This window comes from Phycodurus eques, chromosome 14 (assembly GCF_024500275.1).
Source record: "Phycodurus eques isolate BA_2022a chromosome 14, UOR_Pequ_1.1, whole genome shotgun sequence".
Taxonomy (NCBI): domain Eukaryota; kingdom Metazoa; phylum Chordata; class Actinopteri; order Syngnathiformes; family Syngnathidae; genus Phycodurus; species Phycodurus eques.
The window spans coordinates 4,107,046-4,126,368 of NC_084538.1; the positions used below are offsets into that span (position 1 = coordinate 4,107,046).

Here is a 19,323-nt window from a genome sequence, read left to right on the forward strand (position 1 = left end):
AGACAAATGATTTCTCCCACGGCTAATCTGAATCAGGAGCCAGACGACCTATTGAGTCTGATCGCAGAGGTGTTGGTTACACACACACACACACACACACACACACACACACACACACACACACACACACACACACATATAGTCACACCAGTTTTGACTTAACTTGTTGAGTCGTTAAAACAACCAAGCTCGAGGTAGCCCAATACTTTTGCCATATAGTGTTGTTCTTTCTAAGACAATTGGCCGCTCAGCGGGCGAAGTCCAGCACAAGCGGCGTGACAAACTCCGAGTGGCGGACCCCCATCGTGAAGGACGGTGCCCTGCGGAGGTGCGCCCCCGAACGCTCCGGGCGATAGGCACCGGGGCCCGGGGTGGCTGAGGGGTAGGTGGGCCTTTCGGTCCGGCTCCGCATGGACAAGGAGGGCTGGCGTCGCAGGTAGACGTCCGGGCGGGTGCTGTTGTACCCGCAGGGCCCGGGGCTCTGGGCCAAGTCCACGGACGGGCGGCGGGCCGACATGCTGTAGCTGACACCGGACGCCTTGTCGGGGACCTGATTGCCCAGCAGCTTGGGGAGCGTGTAGCTGTTAACATTAAGGCAAATATGTTTCACAAATGAGCGTTTTCCATCTGTCTAGTGCTTCAAATTTGGTGACAAAATCCGTCAAGCAGGCGGCACGGCGTCCGACTGGTTAGCAAATCCCGGCCCCGCCTGTGTGGCGTTTGCATGTTGTGGCTTGTAGGTCCCCGGTCCTGGTGTCTGGAACTTGTCACCTATGACAAAAAAATTGAAAAAATTACCTTATTGATGTACTTGCTGAATTTTTCATAGCTGTTGACCTTTGCTACCAATGCGCTTCCCTCGGCCCAACATGGTGTAAGAGGGCATCGCCGCTCGGCCAAAGCGCGTCACGTTAGCGCCGACGTGGTATCTCGGTCCTGGGCTGGAGTCTACAGAGATCACTGCGAATAAAAATTATCATCGGAAATGAACATTTGACGTATTTTGGACGTTAAGAGTGACATTTAACCTCTTGAAAATGTATCAAATGATCATAGATTCAGTGACGTGATTCTTTTGGGAAATGCACCTCATGTTCAGAATGCTAAGGTAACCGGACACTTTTCGGAAACTGTACGCGATGTTACGTTTTATCGGAACTCACTGGTGCTGCTCATTCGGGTGCGGAAGGAGTAAGCGGAGCCGCCGGGCTCGGTGACATCGTGGTCGACGTAGCCCACCGTCGGCGGCAGAGCGTAGCGTCCCGGGCTGATCAAGATGATGACTGTTTAACGTACGATTCCCGACTCACCAAAAAAAAGTTGTCGGGATATTGGGCCGATCGGGTTTTTCCCCCGCTTTTTCTCCACACCGACTCAAGCTAGTCAGTTGTCGCATGAACTGATGAAGCCGGCTCGGACGAGAGTGGAAAAGTCTTCTAAGACAACCAGAACAGTCCAGTTGCGATCGATTCAAAAACCAAGAGGACTGTTTGCGTACCGATTCGAATTGAACCAGGAAATGTATTGGTCCATTTTGGCGAGTAGTGTACAGCGCTACCTTGAGATACGAGTTGAATTCATTCCGTGACCACACGCTCAGCTCTCCGCACTCATATCTCGAATAAACTTTTCCGGTTTAAAAGCAATGGAAATGACATCCATCCGTTCCAGCCTCCTTCCCCCCCCCCCCCAAAAAAAAAGACCACAAACATCGCTGTAATGTGTATTTTAATGAAGACAAATATTTAAAAAATACATACAGTAATGACATAGAATTAATTAAATAGAATTAAAAAGAATTAAAGAGTTTTTGTCACGCGACATCAACTCAATGGCCATTGTGCCATCCTTGGCCACCTGGGGGCAGTGTAAGATAAAAAGACGCATATGCTGTCATGGTCTGTTTTTCTTGACTTGGTTTTAATTGGCTTTAGTGTGTTTCATATTTTTGTCAAGTTTTCCTGTGTCTTGTCTGCTCGTTTGGGTTTTCGTCTCCGCCCGTTGTCGTCAGCCCTCTGCCTTGTGTCAACCAATCAGCTCCCTGCAGCCACTCGTGTCTGTCCAGGTGTGCCTTGTTGTCTTGTCACTTTGCTTGTATTTAGTTCCCTGCTTCCTTTCAGTCTTTGTCGGACCAATGTAGCTGCAAGTCGCGTCTAGTGTTCTCATGTTTGCTATGGTGTTGATTGTTTTGTTTCCTAGTGCTTCTTTGTTACTTTGTATCTTGATTATTATTATTTTTTTTTGTATGTTGTATGTTGTCTTTGTACACTATTCATTGAGACGTCTCAAATCCTCTCAGCTCATCAGTACAGCACCAATATTGGACGTTCTACGCAGAGGATAAAGACTATATGACTGTGAGTATTGCGATATTGTCTGTCCACATGTATTGCTGCACCGTTCGTGTTCAAATGTCCGTTGCTTCTAAAACCGCGACCATCGATGCTAACCATTAGCATGCCGACAGTGTTTTGCCTTTTTAGTTCGCATTAATCTAAGCGAACTTTCTTAAGGCAAAGGCGAATGACATATTTAAAAAAAAAAAAAAAACTCGTATCTCAAGGCACCACTGCATATCTATCATGGACTGACCTCTTTCTTTAGCAGAGATTACGGGCCGTCTCTTCGCCACCTCCTCCGGTGACTTCTTCTCCTTCTCTTTCGGGACTCGTCCTTTCCTTTCAGTAGCCGCCAGTCGCCCCCTTGATGAATTATTCACGAGCGTAGCTATGACTCGACCTAAGCTATTGTCCACCTCCAAGTCCGTTAATTAGCACTGTATAATATTATACTTTATAAAAAAATAAACACTAATGCCATAAATAGAATTTAACTTTTTGTTATATTTCATCAATTAAATGGCTATTGGGCTGCTCCTTCTGGTATGCCTGCCTTGGCCACCTAGAGGTAGCATCGGACAGACAGATGGAAATACCGTACGTGGAGACGTCCTAGCTCCTCAGTACGGCACTAATATTGGTAGTTATTCGCTTAGTATAATAGTACTGTTCTATTGTCTGTCGAAATGTGCTGCTGCAGCATTTATGTTCACATCTCCGTTGTTTCAAGGCTTATACCATAGCAACGCGGACGCGAGTTAGCCTGCGCCTATGGCAATTGCCATTATATTTTAGCATTAACATAGCGGACTAAAGGCTAAGCTGTGTCGTTTTAAATACACAAGCAATTCTTTCTTTTATGTTTAGTTTGACAGTGAACTTCAACGGGAAGTGCCTATCAAAAGAGGTTGAGTTGTTTTTATTTTAATTTTGTCTCTTGTGTGTATATATGCATTTTTATTCATTTGGCTGTGCTTTTGCTTTTCACAATTATTATTGAATTAATATAAACAATAAGTCTGATTTTGCTTTAATGTTACATTTATTTTTCAAACAACCTCATTTTGAGATTTGATCAAGTATGCGCAAAACACACTTCTTTTCTCACAAATCGGTCAACGCCAGATTCAGTCAGTCATTAATATTTATTCACTAGCTAAAACATAACTTAGAAATAAGAAATCAACATCACTTTACACACTCTTAAATATGCTGCTGTGATTCAGTACAAAAATAAAGGCGGCGAGGCGAGAGACGTCTGGCTTAAACAAAACGACAACAAAAAATACTTCTGCCACTTTATAACACACGTTAGAAATACCGCGTGAACGTGAGGGGCTGGATTTACGCTGCACGGTTCAAGTTTATTACAATGCTGCTGATGCTTGCGGAGGTACTTGCATTCAATTTGTGTCTTTGGTTTGTCTCACATGTTCCATTCGTAAAAAAAAAAAAAAAAAAAAAAAAAAAAAAAAAAAAACATTTCTTTTGGATATGCGTCACTTGAAACGTAAATGGAATAGACAGCCCCCAAAAAATAAATACATTTTCCAAAAATGGCTTTCGATCCAAATTAGGCACTCGGACCATGCAGTGTACGTGATCCCGTGCAGATTCAAGGTTCACTGTTCCCCTATTTTCAATTTTTAATTGAGGAACCTATTGGCAGAAAACCTCAACCATTCGTGGTTGTTGCGCTCGTTCTGCACAGTCATTTTGGTGTCAAGGAAGTATGTTGAAGTGACGTCACAACAGAGAGAGAGAGAGAGCGAGAGAGAGGTTTTGTAGGTAGCTACGTTTAGCATGGGTTGATAGTGGAGAGTCTTTGCACCAAGTGCATGGACATGTACACCTCTGGTGCCTTTTGAAATAAATGAAATCAACTGTAAGCCATTTTTAAAAGGGAAGGTGTGGGGACTTTGAAGTGAAAGCAAAATTGTTTCGCGATCGTACTTACGCTTGATACCATTCAAAATCTGCGAATATGCAAATGCAAAACTAAGAATATGCGGGGATTGACTGTGCTGTAATGTTTTGTGGTGCGTTTCCAAAGTGCCCCGATGGCCTTCTTGTCAGGGCGGGGGACGAAAATGCAACATCTCCCGATGTCGTCTGGCCGCAAGAAAAACAACAACAAGAAAAAGCAGTCTTTCCACATGTTTTACGAGCATCCTCCGCTTGTCATTCCGATCGCTCTGTGTTGTTTTTCCACTGGGCATGTGCTACGACTTATCCCCTTGGAGAACCTAAATGAACAAGACGCAGTCTGTTACTCATTACGCTCCACTGTGTGTGTGTGCGCGTGTGCGGGTGGAGGCGATGCTTACCTACCTGGTTGCGTGCTTTGTGCGACTTCTGCATGAGCACCCGCCACTGGTCGTAGTGCTTCATGGACATGCTGCTGCAGCCGTACGCGTGTTTGCGCGCCCAGCCGAAGAACTGCTTCAGCTCGCGCCGCAGCGTCGAGTTGGAGTCGCCGCTCGACTTCGGGTCGCACGAGCCTGACGCCGTCCGCTCTGCGCGGCAAAAAAGAAAAACACAATGACAGATATAAGATGATGATAAGAACTAGAGAGTGTCAGTTTAAAAAAAAAAAAAGGATAACATTGTTAGTGATGAAATTGCGTGCGTGCGCACCACTGTGCGGTGTGGACGCAGCAGTGGGATGACTCCACTCGCTCCAGATTCCAGCTTTGCGGGAACCGTAGATGCCCACCGGGTTACATCGGACCTGGCGGTCGGCAAAGTCACTGTTAGAATAAACTCATCATAATAATACGACAGTGGTGCCTTTGAGATACGAGTTTAATTCGTCGTAAGAGCACGCTCGGTGAAAGTGAAATCGATCGGATATCAAATCATCTTTTGCCGTTGAAATGAATGGAAATGCCACGAATCCTTTCCAGCCGTCTAAAACCAACCAAAAAAATGTTGTAATGGAATTTTTAATGAGGAAAAAGTCCTACATTATTGTAATTACGTTTTTTTTTTAAAAAACATACAATAATGACATAATGAAATGTATTCTAAAAAGAACCTTTTTTGGTCACACTTTGCGTCAATTAAATGGCCATCGTGCTCCTCCTCACCTTGGCCACACGGGGGCAGTACAAGACAGATTGTGCCGAGACTGATTAAATGTGTTTCCCATTACATGTTAGCATTAAGCTAGCAGACTAAATCCACATCTATGTTTTCGTTTGAAATACAATTAGCATCGTTTTATGTTGAGTTCGACAGTAAATTCCGACTCCAAGTGACATTAAACAGCTCGTCGCCTCTTTTGGGTTTTGTTTTTAATAGTCCGCTATTTGCCAAAGTGCTGCTTATCGGGAAAGTTGTCGTATCTTCAAGGCGCCGCTGTAATAATAATCCGAGTTTAAAAACACCACCCACCTGCACAAAATACACAGTTCCAGGTCTGAGTCCCGCCAGCCTGCAAGAAGTCTGATTGCCCACGTCATCCATCACCTGGAAAGTGAACACCCCCCCACCCCGCCCCCCAAAACAAAAACAAAACAAAACAGGGAGAAGGTCAGTGGAGAACAAACACTCTTATTAATAACCGGCACTGAAGGCAAATCAAACGCGGAAAGCTTCAATCGGGCTTCCCACCCCAAATATGTTCGAACACCGCAATGATCAGCGTGTTTATGGAAACTTTTCAAAGCGATCTGCTGTCCATTAGCCACCAATACACACACACGCACACACACACACACACACGTGCTCAAGGGCGTGCAAACATATTCTGACACACATGTTGCCAGGCCTATTGAATAATTCCTAGATATGACATTTGGTAGCAATGGATCAATTTGGGCATGACCTCTTGAGACCTTTGAGCACACGAGTCTAAGAATGTTAGTGTTGCGGCGATTTGGCATCCGGCACGATAATGGCCACTTTCCGCCCCTGCGCTTTCTTTACCTTCCAGTCTTGGCTGTCCTCCAGCCTGTAGCGGATCTGGTACTTGGCCTGGAACAGGAAGTCCTTGAGCCCCGGCGGGGCCTCCCAGCGGACGCTCAGCTGGTCCTCCAGCTGCCCTACGCGACTCACCGTCACCCCCGACGGAGGGTCCGTGGTCACTGAGGGAGGAAGACCACCAGAACGAGGACGTCAACATTTTCGGGTGAAACGCTCACAATTAGCCGAATGAACTCCATTGAAAATGTCCAAAACCATTTGTAACGTCTTACAAATAGTACAATGATCAAAACAAATACTCTTAAGACCACTTTATGCTTGTGAAGATTTAATCATTTCTCATATTGTTCTTCCTCTGTGTTTTTATTTTTGTATTTTTTTTTGGGAGGGGGCAAATATTTTCTCATACAATTGCACAATTATTCTCAGAAAACTGCAAAAAATAAACTCAGAAATTTGCAATTTTTATTCATAAATTGCACATTTTTTTCTCAAACTTGCTAGTTAGTTTTGAAAAAAGTTACCTTTGTCTTAAATTTATTGTCTTATAAAATTATGATTTTTATTTCTCATTAAAATTGTGATTTCTTTCTCTGGAAAATTATAAACATTGCACAATTATTCACAGAAAACAATGTTTTGCTAGTTGTGGAAAAAAAGTGTCCTCGTAAAATTACTACGGTCTTAGTGCACAATTGTTTTATTTCTTTGTTTTTCCCCCCCGACATTAAAATTTATTTTTTTATTTTTCCTCTCCCAAAAGTTTGCAAAAATGTTCTCCGGAAATTGCACAATTAATGACAGACAATTGCACCAAAGAAAGATTCTCTGAAAGTTGCACATTCAAAGTTATTTTATTCTCATCAAACTGGATTTTGTTTTTTGTTTTTTGGTAGAAATTTGGATTTTTGTTTTCTGAAATTGTAAATTATTTTCTTGTAAAATGGCTTCTTTTTTGGGGGGTGAGGGTCAAAATTTCTAATTTACTGTAATTCAAATGGAAGACTTTGCATTAAGAAAATAAAGAAAATAATGGCATATGATATTTTTTTTTTTTAAAGTCAAACACAGAGCATAGCATCTGCTTGGACCTTCTATTTAATATTCACACGTCTTTTTCGCATCGTTTTGGTCACCGCCAAAGAAAATAATAAGCGTCCGCTTGTGGTCTTATTAGCCATTCAAAACAAACAGACAAGAACATCGCAATGTTCGCTACGACAAATTTTTCCAATCTCGAAATTTGAGCCACTGTTTCCATCGCCGAACCTCAAACGCGTTTCCGAATAAAAGTCATTACGAAAGAATGTAGCCGACGCGGTTGTTTGTGCGTGTGTATTACGGTAATTAACACATTGACGTCTTCCCTACAAGAAGGTGCTGATGTTCTGCTGTCGGGGCACAGATGGTCCCGATCAAACCAGAACGATAATAGCTTCTCTCTCGCTGCAACGTTTATGTTGGCGGCCGGAGAAATCAAGTCAATTCCGAGTGCTGGGCCTGATGTCTCTATATGCAAAACACTGTTTTCCACACTTTAATGGTTTTGGTTTTGTTTTTTTTTGTCAAGCAAAAGTGGCCAGAAACCGTTATTTGGTATTTTTCATGTAATCGCGTCAATGTTGTCCTCGTTGCTGGTCTTGTCAGCTCTAACCGTTAAACAAACACTACGAGCTCCAGATGAGTGGGGGGCAATGAAAACGTCTTAATGGAAGTTGACACAAAATATTTGAGTAGGAATGGCTTGCGTTAAGGAAAGCAAAACATATTATGCAAGTGGGAACTCAAATAAAGTGAAATGCCCGAAAACAAACCCAATGTAGACAATTGCCGCCTCCTGTATTTGACTTTGTGCGAGTAGAAAGTTACGGCATAGTGCTTGTTCAGGGTTTTGGACTATTTGTTGATTATTTATTTTTTGGAAACCTACCCTCCAATATTCACTTGTTTGTGTTAAGTGCTAGTGCGCATATTTGTTTGCCGGTGTGTGATGTCACATCAGTTTGTGCTAGCGTGTTACTTCGGCCCGTACGCTAGCTAACCCTACCGACGAGCCTCATGCGAAAGTGTCTGTTTTATCTTGAATAATTGAGCTACACAACACGGTGGCTAGCGTATCGGTTCTTCGGGTTGATGCTTTGCTGATTATTCTTTGTCTGTTTTAAAGACCGCCGTAAATAAAACAATACCGGACTCCTTTTTAAGTGCTTAGCCGCCACCTGGTGGCTGCTAGTCACAAATGCCTCTTAGGGGGCGTCAATTATTCGCAGATTTTCGCTATACGCGGCACGGCTCGGTCCCTATCCTGCACTAATAGCGTTTTTTGTTTCATGTCGATTCGCCAAACTTCCCCGCCATGCTGCGTCTATGCGCGATGACAAAAACTCAAATGTTCCTGTATGCACACACTGTACGATGTTGGGGAATAAAATAGCTCCGGGAAATTCTCTGCATTTAAATGCCGAAATAAATTTTAATTAATTACATTTAAATTCATTTTAATAAATTCATTATTTTTAACATGAATTCAAATAAATAATGTCCAGGAAAGCAGTAGCACAGATTTTATTACTTAAATGATCTTTTAGGGGTTGGACAAACTGTCAATTCCGTAATGAAGTGATATTTTGAAATCAGGCAATAAAAAGTGCCGTTAAATGAAATGGTTAGTTGGACTAAATTAATGAACTAGTGAATTACTTTTACCACTTTTTATTAAATCAATAATATCCAGGGATGCTGTAGCACAGATTTATTCAAATCAGATTTATTGCGTTCCATTTGGAAAACTGTGGAACGCGTGGATCTGCGACAAGGTGTTCCCGCCTCGCCCGTGGACACGCGTGACTCACGGCTGCGATGCAATTGTGCGTGTTTTGACAGGAAGCCAAAGCAGCGTCTGGGGCAACCCGAAGGAAACAAAACACACAAACATCCAAATGCGTCAGGGGGGGGGGGGGGTAAGCGTTGCCCGTTTTCTGTGCGCTCGCCGGGACGCCACCCTCGCCTCAGGGTGAGGTGTAAACAGGTATGTGCAAAGGGATTACGGAATGATGGACGCTTGTTTTCAACCCGAGATAGTGGTTTTCTTGAAGAATTCGCTAAATCGAGCCAGCCGGCAGTGTGCGGGACAATGCTTTAAAAGGAAACATCGCTCGCTTCCTATCCGCTTTCGAGGCCCCCGATGAAAGCCTGAAAGAGTTTAAGCACTTCAAGAATCCCGGATTAAAAAGAGGAATGTAGTCCACTGTTATTCTTCCTCGACGCATCTAGTTTCATGTTGCTACGTTAAACTGATTTTTGGGGGGGGGGCTGGATTTTATTTAATTTGTTTTCAATCCAGTTGGGTGCAAGTGAGCCACTTGAGCCAAAAATCACCACTTCAAACCAAAATGGCGGACGTCTTTCCAGGCGTGGCTTCTTGAGACTTTTTTTGTGGGCCTGCTCATGATGGACATGGCCCCTAAGTTTCATTTTGCTAAGTGAAACTCCCCGTGCGGGCTGCACTTTCAAAGAGCCGAACTTTTTCCACAAATTGTCCTCTTTGGTCAACAGGCTCCTTTTGCAAATTTAGTAGAAAATCGTACAAAAAGGGTGGAAGAAACGCATTAGGTTAGAATATGACTATTTTCTAGCAACAAACGTTTTTTTTCCAATGCTTACGCTAATGTAAGCTAAATTAACGACCTACTTCTTCCTGGTCTTATCGATAAAATGCACAAAATAAGATTCTGAATACGTTTAATAATGTTCTCCAACTGCTGGGTCTCAATCGAGTTTGCCGCTTGCTAGCGTAGATTAGCTACTGAGCAACACAAAGCTAACCACTTAAATCCTCCCTGGTTATCTGGTTATTTAAAAATAAACTTCAATATGGTATAAAAATGTATCCTTATATTAGCTTACTTTCAGTCAATTCAACAACAAACGTGGTCCCAAACGGGTTAGCCACACGCTAGCGTGGATTAGCTTAAACTCAACGTGAAAATGAACTGCTTATGTCCTCCATGGTTAAAGTTCCATCTGGTTATTTATCATAAACTTCAATTTGGTAACAAATGTATCACCAGATCGTCTTACATTCGGTGAGTTGAGCAAGAAAATGGGTTTGAAAGCACGTTAGCGTAGATTAGCTGACGCTCAACCGCACCATTGTAAACCACACATGCGACACAAGACAAATAAAACGTGGATCGTTTTAATCGTATAATGCATACAACATGCTGGAAAACCCGGGGAATCTTTCTGCGGTTCCAGATGCTACACGTCATTCTACGATTGCAAAATGGCACATTTCACCAAATTACCCAATTTCCCGGTGAATAATGCTGGTCCAATTGAAATTATTTGACCACAACCTTTTGACAGTGCCTCCTTTTGTGCTTTTCACTTTTTCAAATTGGATTTTTCTTCAAAAAAAATAAAATAAATAATAATAATAATAATAATAATAATGCTTGGCTATTGGTTTGTAATTCCCTGATCAAATGCAAGGTTTTTGTGATGTAAAAAAAAAACAACAACAATTACACTGAGAGAAATTATTCCACCATTAATGCAACCTATAACTTAAAAAAAAAAGGTTTTAAAACACAACTGAGCTCCATTTGGGGTGAATCAGAGGCACTTTAAATGTGATTGGTTAATTTTGAACGCAGCCACAGGCTGTGTTAGGTGCGCACACTTTAGTATTTCTACTTCCCTCTTGAAATTATTATTATTATTCTTATTTTTAATCAATTTTACAGCTTATATTGTGGGTCACGTTAATGGTGGAAAATGTTTTGAAATGATGTATCCTGGTCTCATTTTCATACATCCCAAAACCTGCCATTTGAAGAGTTGAAATGTTTTAATATCCCCTGTGTATAAAAGCTTTCGTAAAAGTCTTTTTTTTTTTTTTTTTAAATGATATTTTCACGCAAGGTGTCAAATGTTTGCAGCATCAAACATTTGTTTTTAGGGCATGTGGGGGTAGGTTCACATGCTTTTGGATCATTGAAGCCATTGTCCACCATTTCCAGCCTTGGGCACGGCCAACGCCCCAAACACGGAGGTCGTCTTTGCGTTTGCACTCACCCACGTCTAGAATGTCCAGCGCGATGACGTCGGAAGCGGCGCGGCCCAGCTGGTTGGACGCCTCCACCCAGATCTCGTAAGGGGTGAAGAGGTGCAGGTCGCGGGTGATGCTGCACGAGTACGCCTGAGCGTGAATGTAGTCGTCGCACTCCTTCTCCTTGCCGTACCACCTGCAGGGCACGCGGCAACAGCAATATGAGTCGAACGGCTTTTTACGAGGGCCTTATTTACACTCGCCGCAAATCGAGAAATGTACCCCGGCCCGCCGTGCCACACATTAACTTTAGAGCAGGGCCGTCAAACTCATTTTTGTCGCGGGCCACATTGTAGATACGGTTTTCCTCGGACGACCATTATGATTGTAAAACCATATCAATGTTTAATCGCGTCATGAAATGATTACACATAGACAACAAATTGACGGATAACTAGTTTTGAAATCAGAAGTCAAGGATAATGGTTTGTTCAACTATTGTAACTGTAAAAGGGGTTTGGAGGCAAAACATGCTTACGATAGTTCATTACTATTTATTACATATGAATATTATACAAAAATTTGGAACAGATTTGAGCAAGAATCGTGGAAGTTGACACACATGATGTGCTTTCGCGGGCCACATAAAATGATGTGGCGGGCCGGATCTGGCCCCCGGGCCTTGAGTTTGACACCTGTGATTTAGCGCTTTGTTTGAGGCTTTTAAATGCGGTTGACTTGCCATCGGAAAGTCTTTTGGTTCAAAGTTTTTCTTTATTCTTATGGCACCGGCAGGAAGCTTTTGGCCTCGACATAGATAGATATACAGACAGACATGGTGCACACACCTAAGCTTGTACTTGAGCAAGTACTGGGTGCTAATGCTGGTCTCCCCCTTCCCTCCCGGTGCCCAGCTGCACGTCAGGTCTTTGGTGTTCCGCGACCAGCACGTCAAATTGAGAGGCTTCTCCGGAGGCACTGTGGGAACACATGCAAGGAGAGGAAAGAAAAATAAGAGGTAAGTGAGGTCCCGTGGACGCTATTACTTTGGTGGGAGGTTTTTTTTTTTTTTTTTTTTACTGTATTTGGTGAGCATGCCTGTGTGTGTGCGCACGCGGGCGTAATCTGATTCTAAAGCCCTGCCAACATTCCCCCCCACCACATCTCTGAGAACACAAGGTTCCGAACACGGTCGCCGCACGCAGAGGATTCCAGCCATGCCGCGTGCGGGAGTGTCGCATCATTTTCGGCATTACTTCGAATGCGTTTTTTGGGGGAGATAAGGACGGCAAAAAAAAAAAAAAAGCGTAAGAGACAGAGTAATATTTATTGCTCCCACAGAGAGAACAGCAGTTGCTTATAGGTTTATAATTACCATAACACCGATGATAATTTAGCTAGCTTGTTAGGGTGAAGCTAGCGGGCTAGTGGCGACTGAATAAATAAAGGTTAGATAAATACATGTATGCATAAATAAAAACAATCTGCAATTATTAATGATAGCTGCCCTCCTTGCACAATAGAAATAATCCAGTCAATAAAAAAAAAGTCCACAGTGCACTTGGTTATGCGCAATGTAGGCGTCATGTATTACATGCAGTCGCTCCTCTTGCCAGTTATTCATCAGAAGCTCCATCTTGAGCAATAGAAAGCAACCAAACAAATAGAAATAATCCACAGAATCAATACAAATCACACACGACGTACCTGTCATGTTTAACGCGATCTCCGCAGTTATTTATCATAGCCGCCACCTTCCACAATAGAAACAAAGACAGAGCCACTGGAAATAATTCATACAGTCAATTTAAATGAATTGGGAGGGGGCGGGGGGGGGGGGGCTTCTGGGTGTCAAAGCAGTTTAACATCACTTTGCACAATGGCGGTCAAAGAGCCAACGGAGGAGGCAAAAGCACATTTTTGAGCGGAGGAGGAATTTAAGGCTTGGTTTTCCCTCGTATTGACAGGAGCGCCGTAAAAAGTGTTTACTGCACGTATGACCACCGTGCGTGCGTGCGTGCGTGTGTATAAAGTGTCAGCGTGATGCCCCGTGAGTGATCGCGCGAGTAATGGACCACACAGGCACTCAAAGCGACACGCACGCTGGCCGAGGCCCTCTTACTAAAACTTAAATTACGGCCATGAGTGTGTGGGGGACACTTAAAAAAGAAAACAAGTACCCACTTATTCCTCCCTCTTTCTCCCTCGTATTCCCACTTCCTTTACACTCCTCTCGCTCGCGTCCTCAACTTCCATCCATCCGTTTTCTGCAGCGCTTATCCTCATTAGGGTCACGGGTGAGCTGGAGCCAATCCCAGCGAGCTTTGGGTGAGAGGTGGGGTGGTGGGGTGCACCCTGGACTGGTTGCCAGTCAATTCCAGGACCCATAAAGATAAACAAGCACTAACAACTCACGTTCACAGCTATGGACAATTTAAAGTCTTCGGTGAACGTAACGTGTATGTTTTTGGAATGGAGGGTGGGAATTTGGATGAATTTGGATTCAACCCCCGGAACCTCAGAAGTGAGAATCAGATTGGAACATTTTAGAAAGGCCAACTCAATCTCCAGACCTAAACCCAACAGAGAATGCATTTTACCTGTTAAAGACAAGATTTTAAGGGAGTACGTCACAGCCCCCGTGCACCCCCCAACAGTCCATCCAGCCATTTTATGCCCCGCTCACCCATACTAGGGTTGCGGGTGAGCTGGAGCCTGTCCCAGCTAGCTTTGGGCAAGAGGAGCTCTGGATTGGTTGCCAATCAATCTCAGTGCACATACAGACATTCAAGTATTCACACTCACACCTATGGACAATTCAGAGTATCCGATGAAGCTAACATGCATCTTGTCGGAATGTGGGAGGAGGTACCCAAGCACGTGGAGAACATGCAAACTCCACACAGGAAGGCTCGCGCCGAGATTTAAATCCCGAACTTCAGAACTGTGAGGCAGACATGCTAACCACTGTATCACCGTGCAGCCTGCGTCCTTGTACTGTTTTTTTCTTCAAAGCCTGCGGAGAAACGTACTTCCGACGTAGATGCAGGAGCCGGCCAGGATGTGTCCCTTGTGGTTGTGGCACACCAGATTGTCGCCGGACGTCTGTCGCGAGGCGTTAAGACCGCTGAGCGTCACGCTGAGGTTGGTGGGGCTCAGCGTTCGGTACGTGGAGGCCGGCAGCCTCTGGCCGTTAAGCGTCCAGTACAGCGAGCCGGCGTGGACGCCGCCGTCCGGGTGCGCCCAGCAGCTGGCCGTCAGGTCGGAGCCCACACGGAGGACGGGATCCTGGGGGTAGACCAATGCCACATCTGCCGGGATAAAATCGCGGGAGGTTAGTGACTGGAACAGCGCTGCAATTGACATGCTAACGGTTAGCATCATTAGCTGCTGTTTCATTGCACAGTTTCTTTTAAATGTTTTTTTTTTCATATAAAACACACACACTACTACTGTTTATACACATAACAACGAAACAAATATGGACGGAAATGTATTCCACTGCACCCAAACTGTTTTGTTTTTGGAACAATTCAGACGTCAGAACTGGTTGGAAAAGGACACTTTTTCCGACTCCGATTTTTCTCTTGAAGTCAAGGTCGACAGGACACATAAAAAATTGAAAATTTGCAGAGAACCCGAGCCACGCCAAAAGATAATTGCGCTTCAGTTGATCTCATCTAACAAAAAAATTATGAAAAAAAAAGCTTCCCCCTTAGTCGAGCGCCGAAAAGGTTACAATCATTCATCACGGGCCGTGCATTTGACAGTAACGAGCAATTAGCCCTTGTCATAAACAACAGGAAGCGTTTGATGACGGGGGGCCTATTGTGTTCCCGTCGTCTTTGCTTAGCGGCCTTCAAAGCCTTCGTGCTGCTGCCCATAAAAACAAAACAAAACAGAACAAAAAATCTCATCCAGCCACTTAAGCCAAGAAACACACACGTTGATTTAGTTACGTTAGTGTCGTGAACATTCTCCGAGATTTGAGCTAATGGTGTCACTGTTTTGACCCCCCCCCCCCCCCCCCCCCCCCCCCCCCCCCCACCTCCATGTGTTAAAGGAATTATGGGCTGCAGACTTGTTGAAAGTCAGCCGTACGGTAGCTCTGCTTATTCATTTCACACGGGCAGTATTTGCTGGGTGTCCTTATTGGATCCAATTCATGAGGCCTGTGTGCAGTTACAGTGACTATAAAAAGTCTACACACCCCTATTCAAATGTCAGGTTTTTGTAATATAAAATAAGTGATGCCAAGAAAACTTGTTCCACTATCAATGTGACCTATAACCTGTAAAACTCAATTGGAGGGGGGAAGGAATCCTTTGGAGAGAGGAAATAAAAATAAGCAACCGAGAAAATTATGTTTGCACAAGTGGGCACACCCTCTTGTAACTGGGGGTGTGGCTGTGTTCAGAAATAAGCACTCACAAATTTAACTCATGATAACTGAAGTCGGCACACACGTGTGGTCATTTACAGTACCTCTGTATAACTTAAAATAAAGTTCTGATGTTTTAGTAGGCTTTTCCTGACTTTTTTTTAACTTTCTAGAACACAGCCACATTCCCACTCAAAGAGGGTGTGCACACTTGTGCACCCACATTATCTCAGTTTATTTTTTTCCTCTCGCCAAAGGATTTTTATTTTATTTTATTGAATTGAGCTGTACAAGTTACAGGCCACATTAATGTTGGAAAAAGTTTTAAAATGAATTCTCTTGGTCTCATGTTTTGTCAAAAATAACATGGCATGTGAACAGGGGTGTGTAGACTTTTTAAACTTACTTATTGTGCTTTTAGGGATCTCGTGTAGTGTTTCCCAATCTCTATCTAGTCGAGGCCAGAAAGTGGGCAACAGTGCCCACACAATGTACCAAAGTAAACATACAAATGCTTGTGTAAAAAAAAATAATAATAATACTCATAAAAATACGCTGAGAGTTTAAATACTTGAAGTACAAAAGTGCCGACTGTGAAATGTGCGTCACATCATGTCATCCGGGGAGGTCGAAAAAGGTCACGAAGCTATTTTGACAAAGTAAGGTGCAGGGAGTACAGATATCTGTTTTCAAATGCACGGAGTAAAAATCAACTCATGGGGGGGGGGGGGGGGGGATGAAATAATCATGTATTCAGTACAGTGATACTTGAAAATCCACTTGAGTCCAGTAACCTAGTATTTATACAGTACTTCATTGTTTCTCACTACAGGCCAAGGCACATATTTTACAGTAGAAAAATCCACTTGTGTATACACTACTGATTATTTATGTACTTTTATTCCTGACATTTCAAAACAGATATCTGGACTTTCTACTGCACATTGTCAAAATAGGCTTGTTATTTTTATTTTATTGTTTTTTCAAAATCCGCGGAAGATGACGTGAAGTTTGAAGGGGGGAAAAAATAATAATTGATCGAGATCACGGTGCCTAATGAGGGAAAAACTAGGACAATATTTTGGGGGTGCCACCCACCCCCAACAACGAGCCCCTCTGCACCCCAAATCGGTGTATGGGATTTCGATTTAGGGGAGTCAGCATTGTGAGAAGCCTCTGTACTCGGTCTCTCATGGGATTATTTCAGGAAGACTTGAATGTATTTAAAGGTCCCAAAAAGATACAAGGGGTGCCAAACCTTCTGAATCTGCTTTGAAGACGTTTTCTTTTGACACATGAAGGTCAGCATTACCTTGCAGTGACAAAAAAAAACAAAACAAAACGGCACTTTTTTAAAGACATTTCGTAGTTTAAAAAAAACAAAAAAAAAAACGTTTGCGCATGTGTGACTTGACTTACGTGTGGACAAGGACAAGACGGCAGCGGAGTGCAGCAGCAGGAGCAGCAGGAGAATCCGCGAGCACGTTTCCATGACCTCTTTCGTGCCTCCTTTTCTTTGTCTTTTTTTTTTTTTTTTTTCCCTGATGGTGGCCTTCGCTTTGCGCACAGAGAGTGCACTTTAAAAAAAAATAAAATAAAAAAATTTCCCAAGGGCGTCCGAGTCACTCTGTACCTCGTCCGCTCGACGTCTTCTTGACTTGTGACTTCTTCCTCCTCCTGCAGCTTAAATCATACACAAGTTCATACTTTGAAGCCCCTCCTCCTCCTCGTCTTGTCTCCTTTCCCCCCTCCTCCTCCTCCTCCTCCTCCTCCTCCTCCTCGTCATCATCACCACTTTCACCTCAAACATTCCCACCCGAAACACACTCAAGTTCCACCGAAAAGGGGGAGAAAAAAAAAAAAAAAAAAAAAACCCTCAGTCACTTTGCCAGGAACCTGTGTCAGTCAGTCATAATATTAGGGACTCCTACGTGCAATTATGAGATTTTTCGCACCTCATCATGAATACTGTGAACAGTGAAAAGTATGTAGCAGAAATATATGTGTGTTTATATAAAACAATAAGTCCTTGAATTTTATTCTGAATAATGTGAAATTATGCATTTATTCTAAAAAAAAATAGACATGATTCTTGTTTATTTTTTGTATTTTTATTTTTTTATGTAGTATCCCCAAGTTGAATATAGCTGACAACTGTAATAACTGTGTGGCTATTCATTGCACTTGAACTACATGACTTTAAATTTTAAAGAAACAAAACGGCTTCTAAAACGTTGGAACTGCAGCGCTGCCAGTCAAAAGTTTGAGAACACACCAATTATTTTGTTGTCATTTTTTTTAAATTATTTATTTATTTATTTATTTTTTTATAAACAAAAGTCAAATATTTCAAGTCCAATCGTACAAGCTAAGATTAGTGCGATTTAAACTGAACTAAACAAACAAAACGAAAATAGGCATGTTCTAAAACTTTTGAATAGTCACGCAACCGGTCAAAAGATTTAGAAAAACACGCCAAAACCGCAGACGGGCACTGACGGGATAGTAATGACACAGTGCGTTCATCATGAAATTCCTTCCGCACTTCCTGGACGGCGACAAGAGGACCGAAGCGGGAACGAACAAGAGAGTCCCTTCTGGAAGGCGGGTCAGCCAAAGGTCTCGCTGCATTGGAGGCCCCTCGCTGTACCCGGAACGCCACGTGACTCACAAGACACAAGCCAGCGTTAACTTGTTAGTCAAACATTAGTCACACGTTGGTGTGCCCCGCTCAGGTGTTCCCGCAAAACAAGTCTCGAAGGATTGTTTCTTCATCTGACTGTGAGGGGGAAGTCCCGTTCCAACAAATTCCCAAAAGTTTCTCCCGAGCTGTGCCCGAAAGAGGCCCTCCCACAACATTTTTATTTTTATTTTTTTGTTCCCTGGAAACGCATCTTGACTGGAAGCCCGGGAAGAGCAGAATGTGACCTGGCCGGTCCACAATGGAATTGCAATGTTCTTCTTAATCAGTTTTGGGAGGAAATGTCCGGAATGTCTCTCGGTTTCTAAATTAAATTGAACAAGACACCGGTTATTTTACGATGGCCAAAACTGGACACAAAAAAAAAAAAAAAGTCGAAGGCCGTGAATGGATTCCTGTATTTGTAGTCTAATGAAAATACAGGGTGTTTGGTATTTGGTTTCAGGTATCACTCAGACAGACGTGAGGCCATCGCCGTTTGACAGTTTCGGCTTTGCAGTGTTCAACATTCCCTTGCCCGTGCCAGTTGCTCCGACGTGGACGTTACACAACGCGATCCGCGGCAAGTTTCTCGAAACGGGATCTGTTCTTAACAAACCAAAAGAGCGGAAGTTCCGCTGTTACCGCCGCTGATGAAAACACCGAACTCCCAGAGCAGGCGTTCTAGCAAAGTCTGTCGGGAGGGCTCCGCCGGAAATGGGAATCAGCAAAAGCTCGATTCGGCGGAGGTTTTGGAGACAGACGTCATCAGCATTTGACAGCTTATGCGAAAATATCAACCCTTCACGAAAAATGATCAATTTAGTTTCAAAAAATGATAATAAACTTAACCGAGGAATAAGCTCATCCATGATATTACAACTTTACTCTCCAAAAATAAAACATGACCTCATTTTGTGAACTTTACAACTTTTTCTCATAA

At 43.3% G+C, this 19,323-nt stretch overlaps 2 protein-coding genes across 4 annotated transcripts; both read right to left on the reverse strand.

Moving 5' to 3' along the window:
- Window positions 1-247: 247 nt before the first annotated feature.
- odf3l2a (outer dense fiber of sperm tails 3-like 2a) lies at window positions 248-2,770 on the reverse strand (the record flags this gene model as incomplete). The annotated part of the gene is made up of 5 exons (XM_061696907.1): window positions 248-631; window positions 695-771; window positions 838-960; window positions 1,164-1,267; window positions 2,589-2,770. Coding segments are annotated over 5 exons (870 nt in total), but the record flags the coding sequence as incomplete, so codon positions are not given.
- A 38-nt stretch (window positions 2,771-2,808) lies between these two features.
- Window positions 2,809-17,405, reverse strand: crlf1a (cytokine receptor-like factor 1a). 3 transcript variants are annotated; one of them, XM_061696129.1, is made up of 10 exons: window positions 17,120-17,405; window positions 16,959-17,012; window positions 14,352-14,630; window positions 12,168-12,297; window positions 11,346-11,515; window positions 6,270-6,427; window positions 5,736-5,810; window positions 4,977-5,070; window positions 4,671-4,855; window positions 2,809-4,585 (listed from the first exon to the last, which is right to left on the reverse strand). In XM_061696129.1, exons 1-10 carry the CDS (start codon window positions 17,190-17,192, stop codon window positions 4,562-4,564), a joined length of 1,242 nt encoding a protein of 413 aa, XP_061552113.1. In that variant the 5' UTR covers window positions 17,193-17,405; the 3' UTR covers window positions 2,809-4,561. The 3 variants fall into 3 exon arrangements, with proteins under 3 accessions (XP_061552113.1, XP_061552114.1, XP_061552115.1); XM_061696130.1 differs by having other exon boundaries at window positions 4,667-4,855; XM_061696131.1 differs by lacking the exon at window positions 16,959-17,012 and having other exon boundaries at window positions 17,120-17,404.
- Window positions 17,406-19,323: the final 1,918 nt, after the last annotated feature.

What these genes read in the sequence shown, in the direction of transcription:
- crlf1a (XM_061696129.1), bottom strand. Translation starts at nt 17,192, where the DNA reads ATGGAAACGTGCTCGCGGATTCTCCTGCTGCTCCTGCTGCTGCACTCC. An exon ending in GAACTGTGTATTTTGTGCAG is followed by an intron (nt 5,071 to 5,735) that starts GTGGGTGGTGTT and finishes GCCGACCGCCAG; the next exon opens with GTCCGATGTAACCCGGTGGG. An exon ending in TGCGTCCACACCGCACAGTG is followed by an intron (nt 4,856 to 4,976) that starts GTGCGCACGCAC and finishes TTTGCCGCGCAG; the next exon opens with AGCGGACGGCGTCAGGCTCG.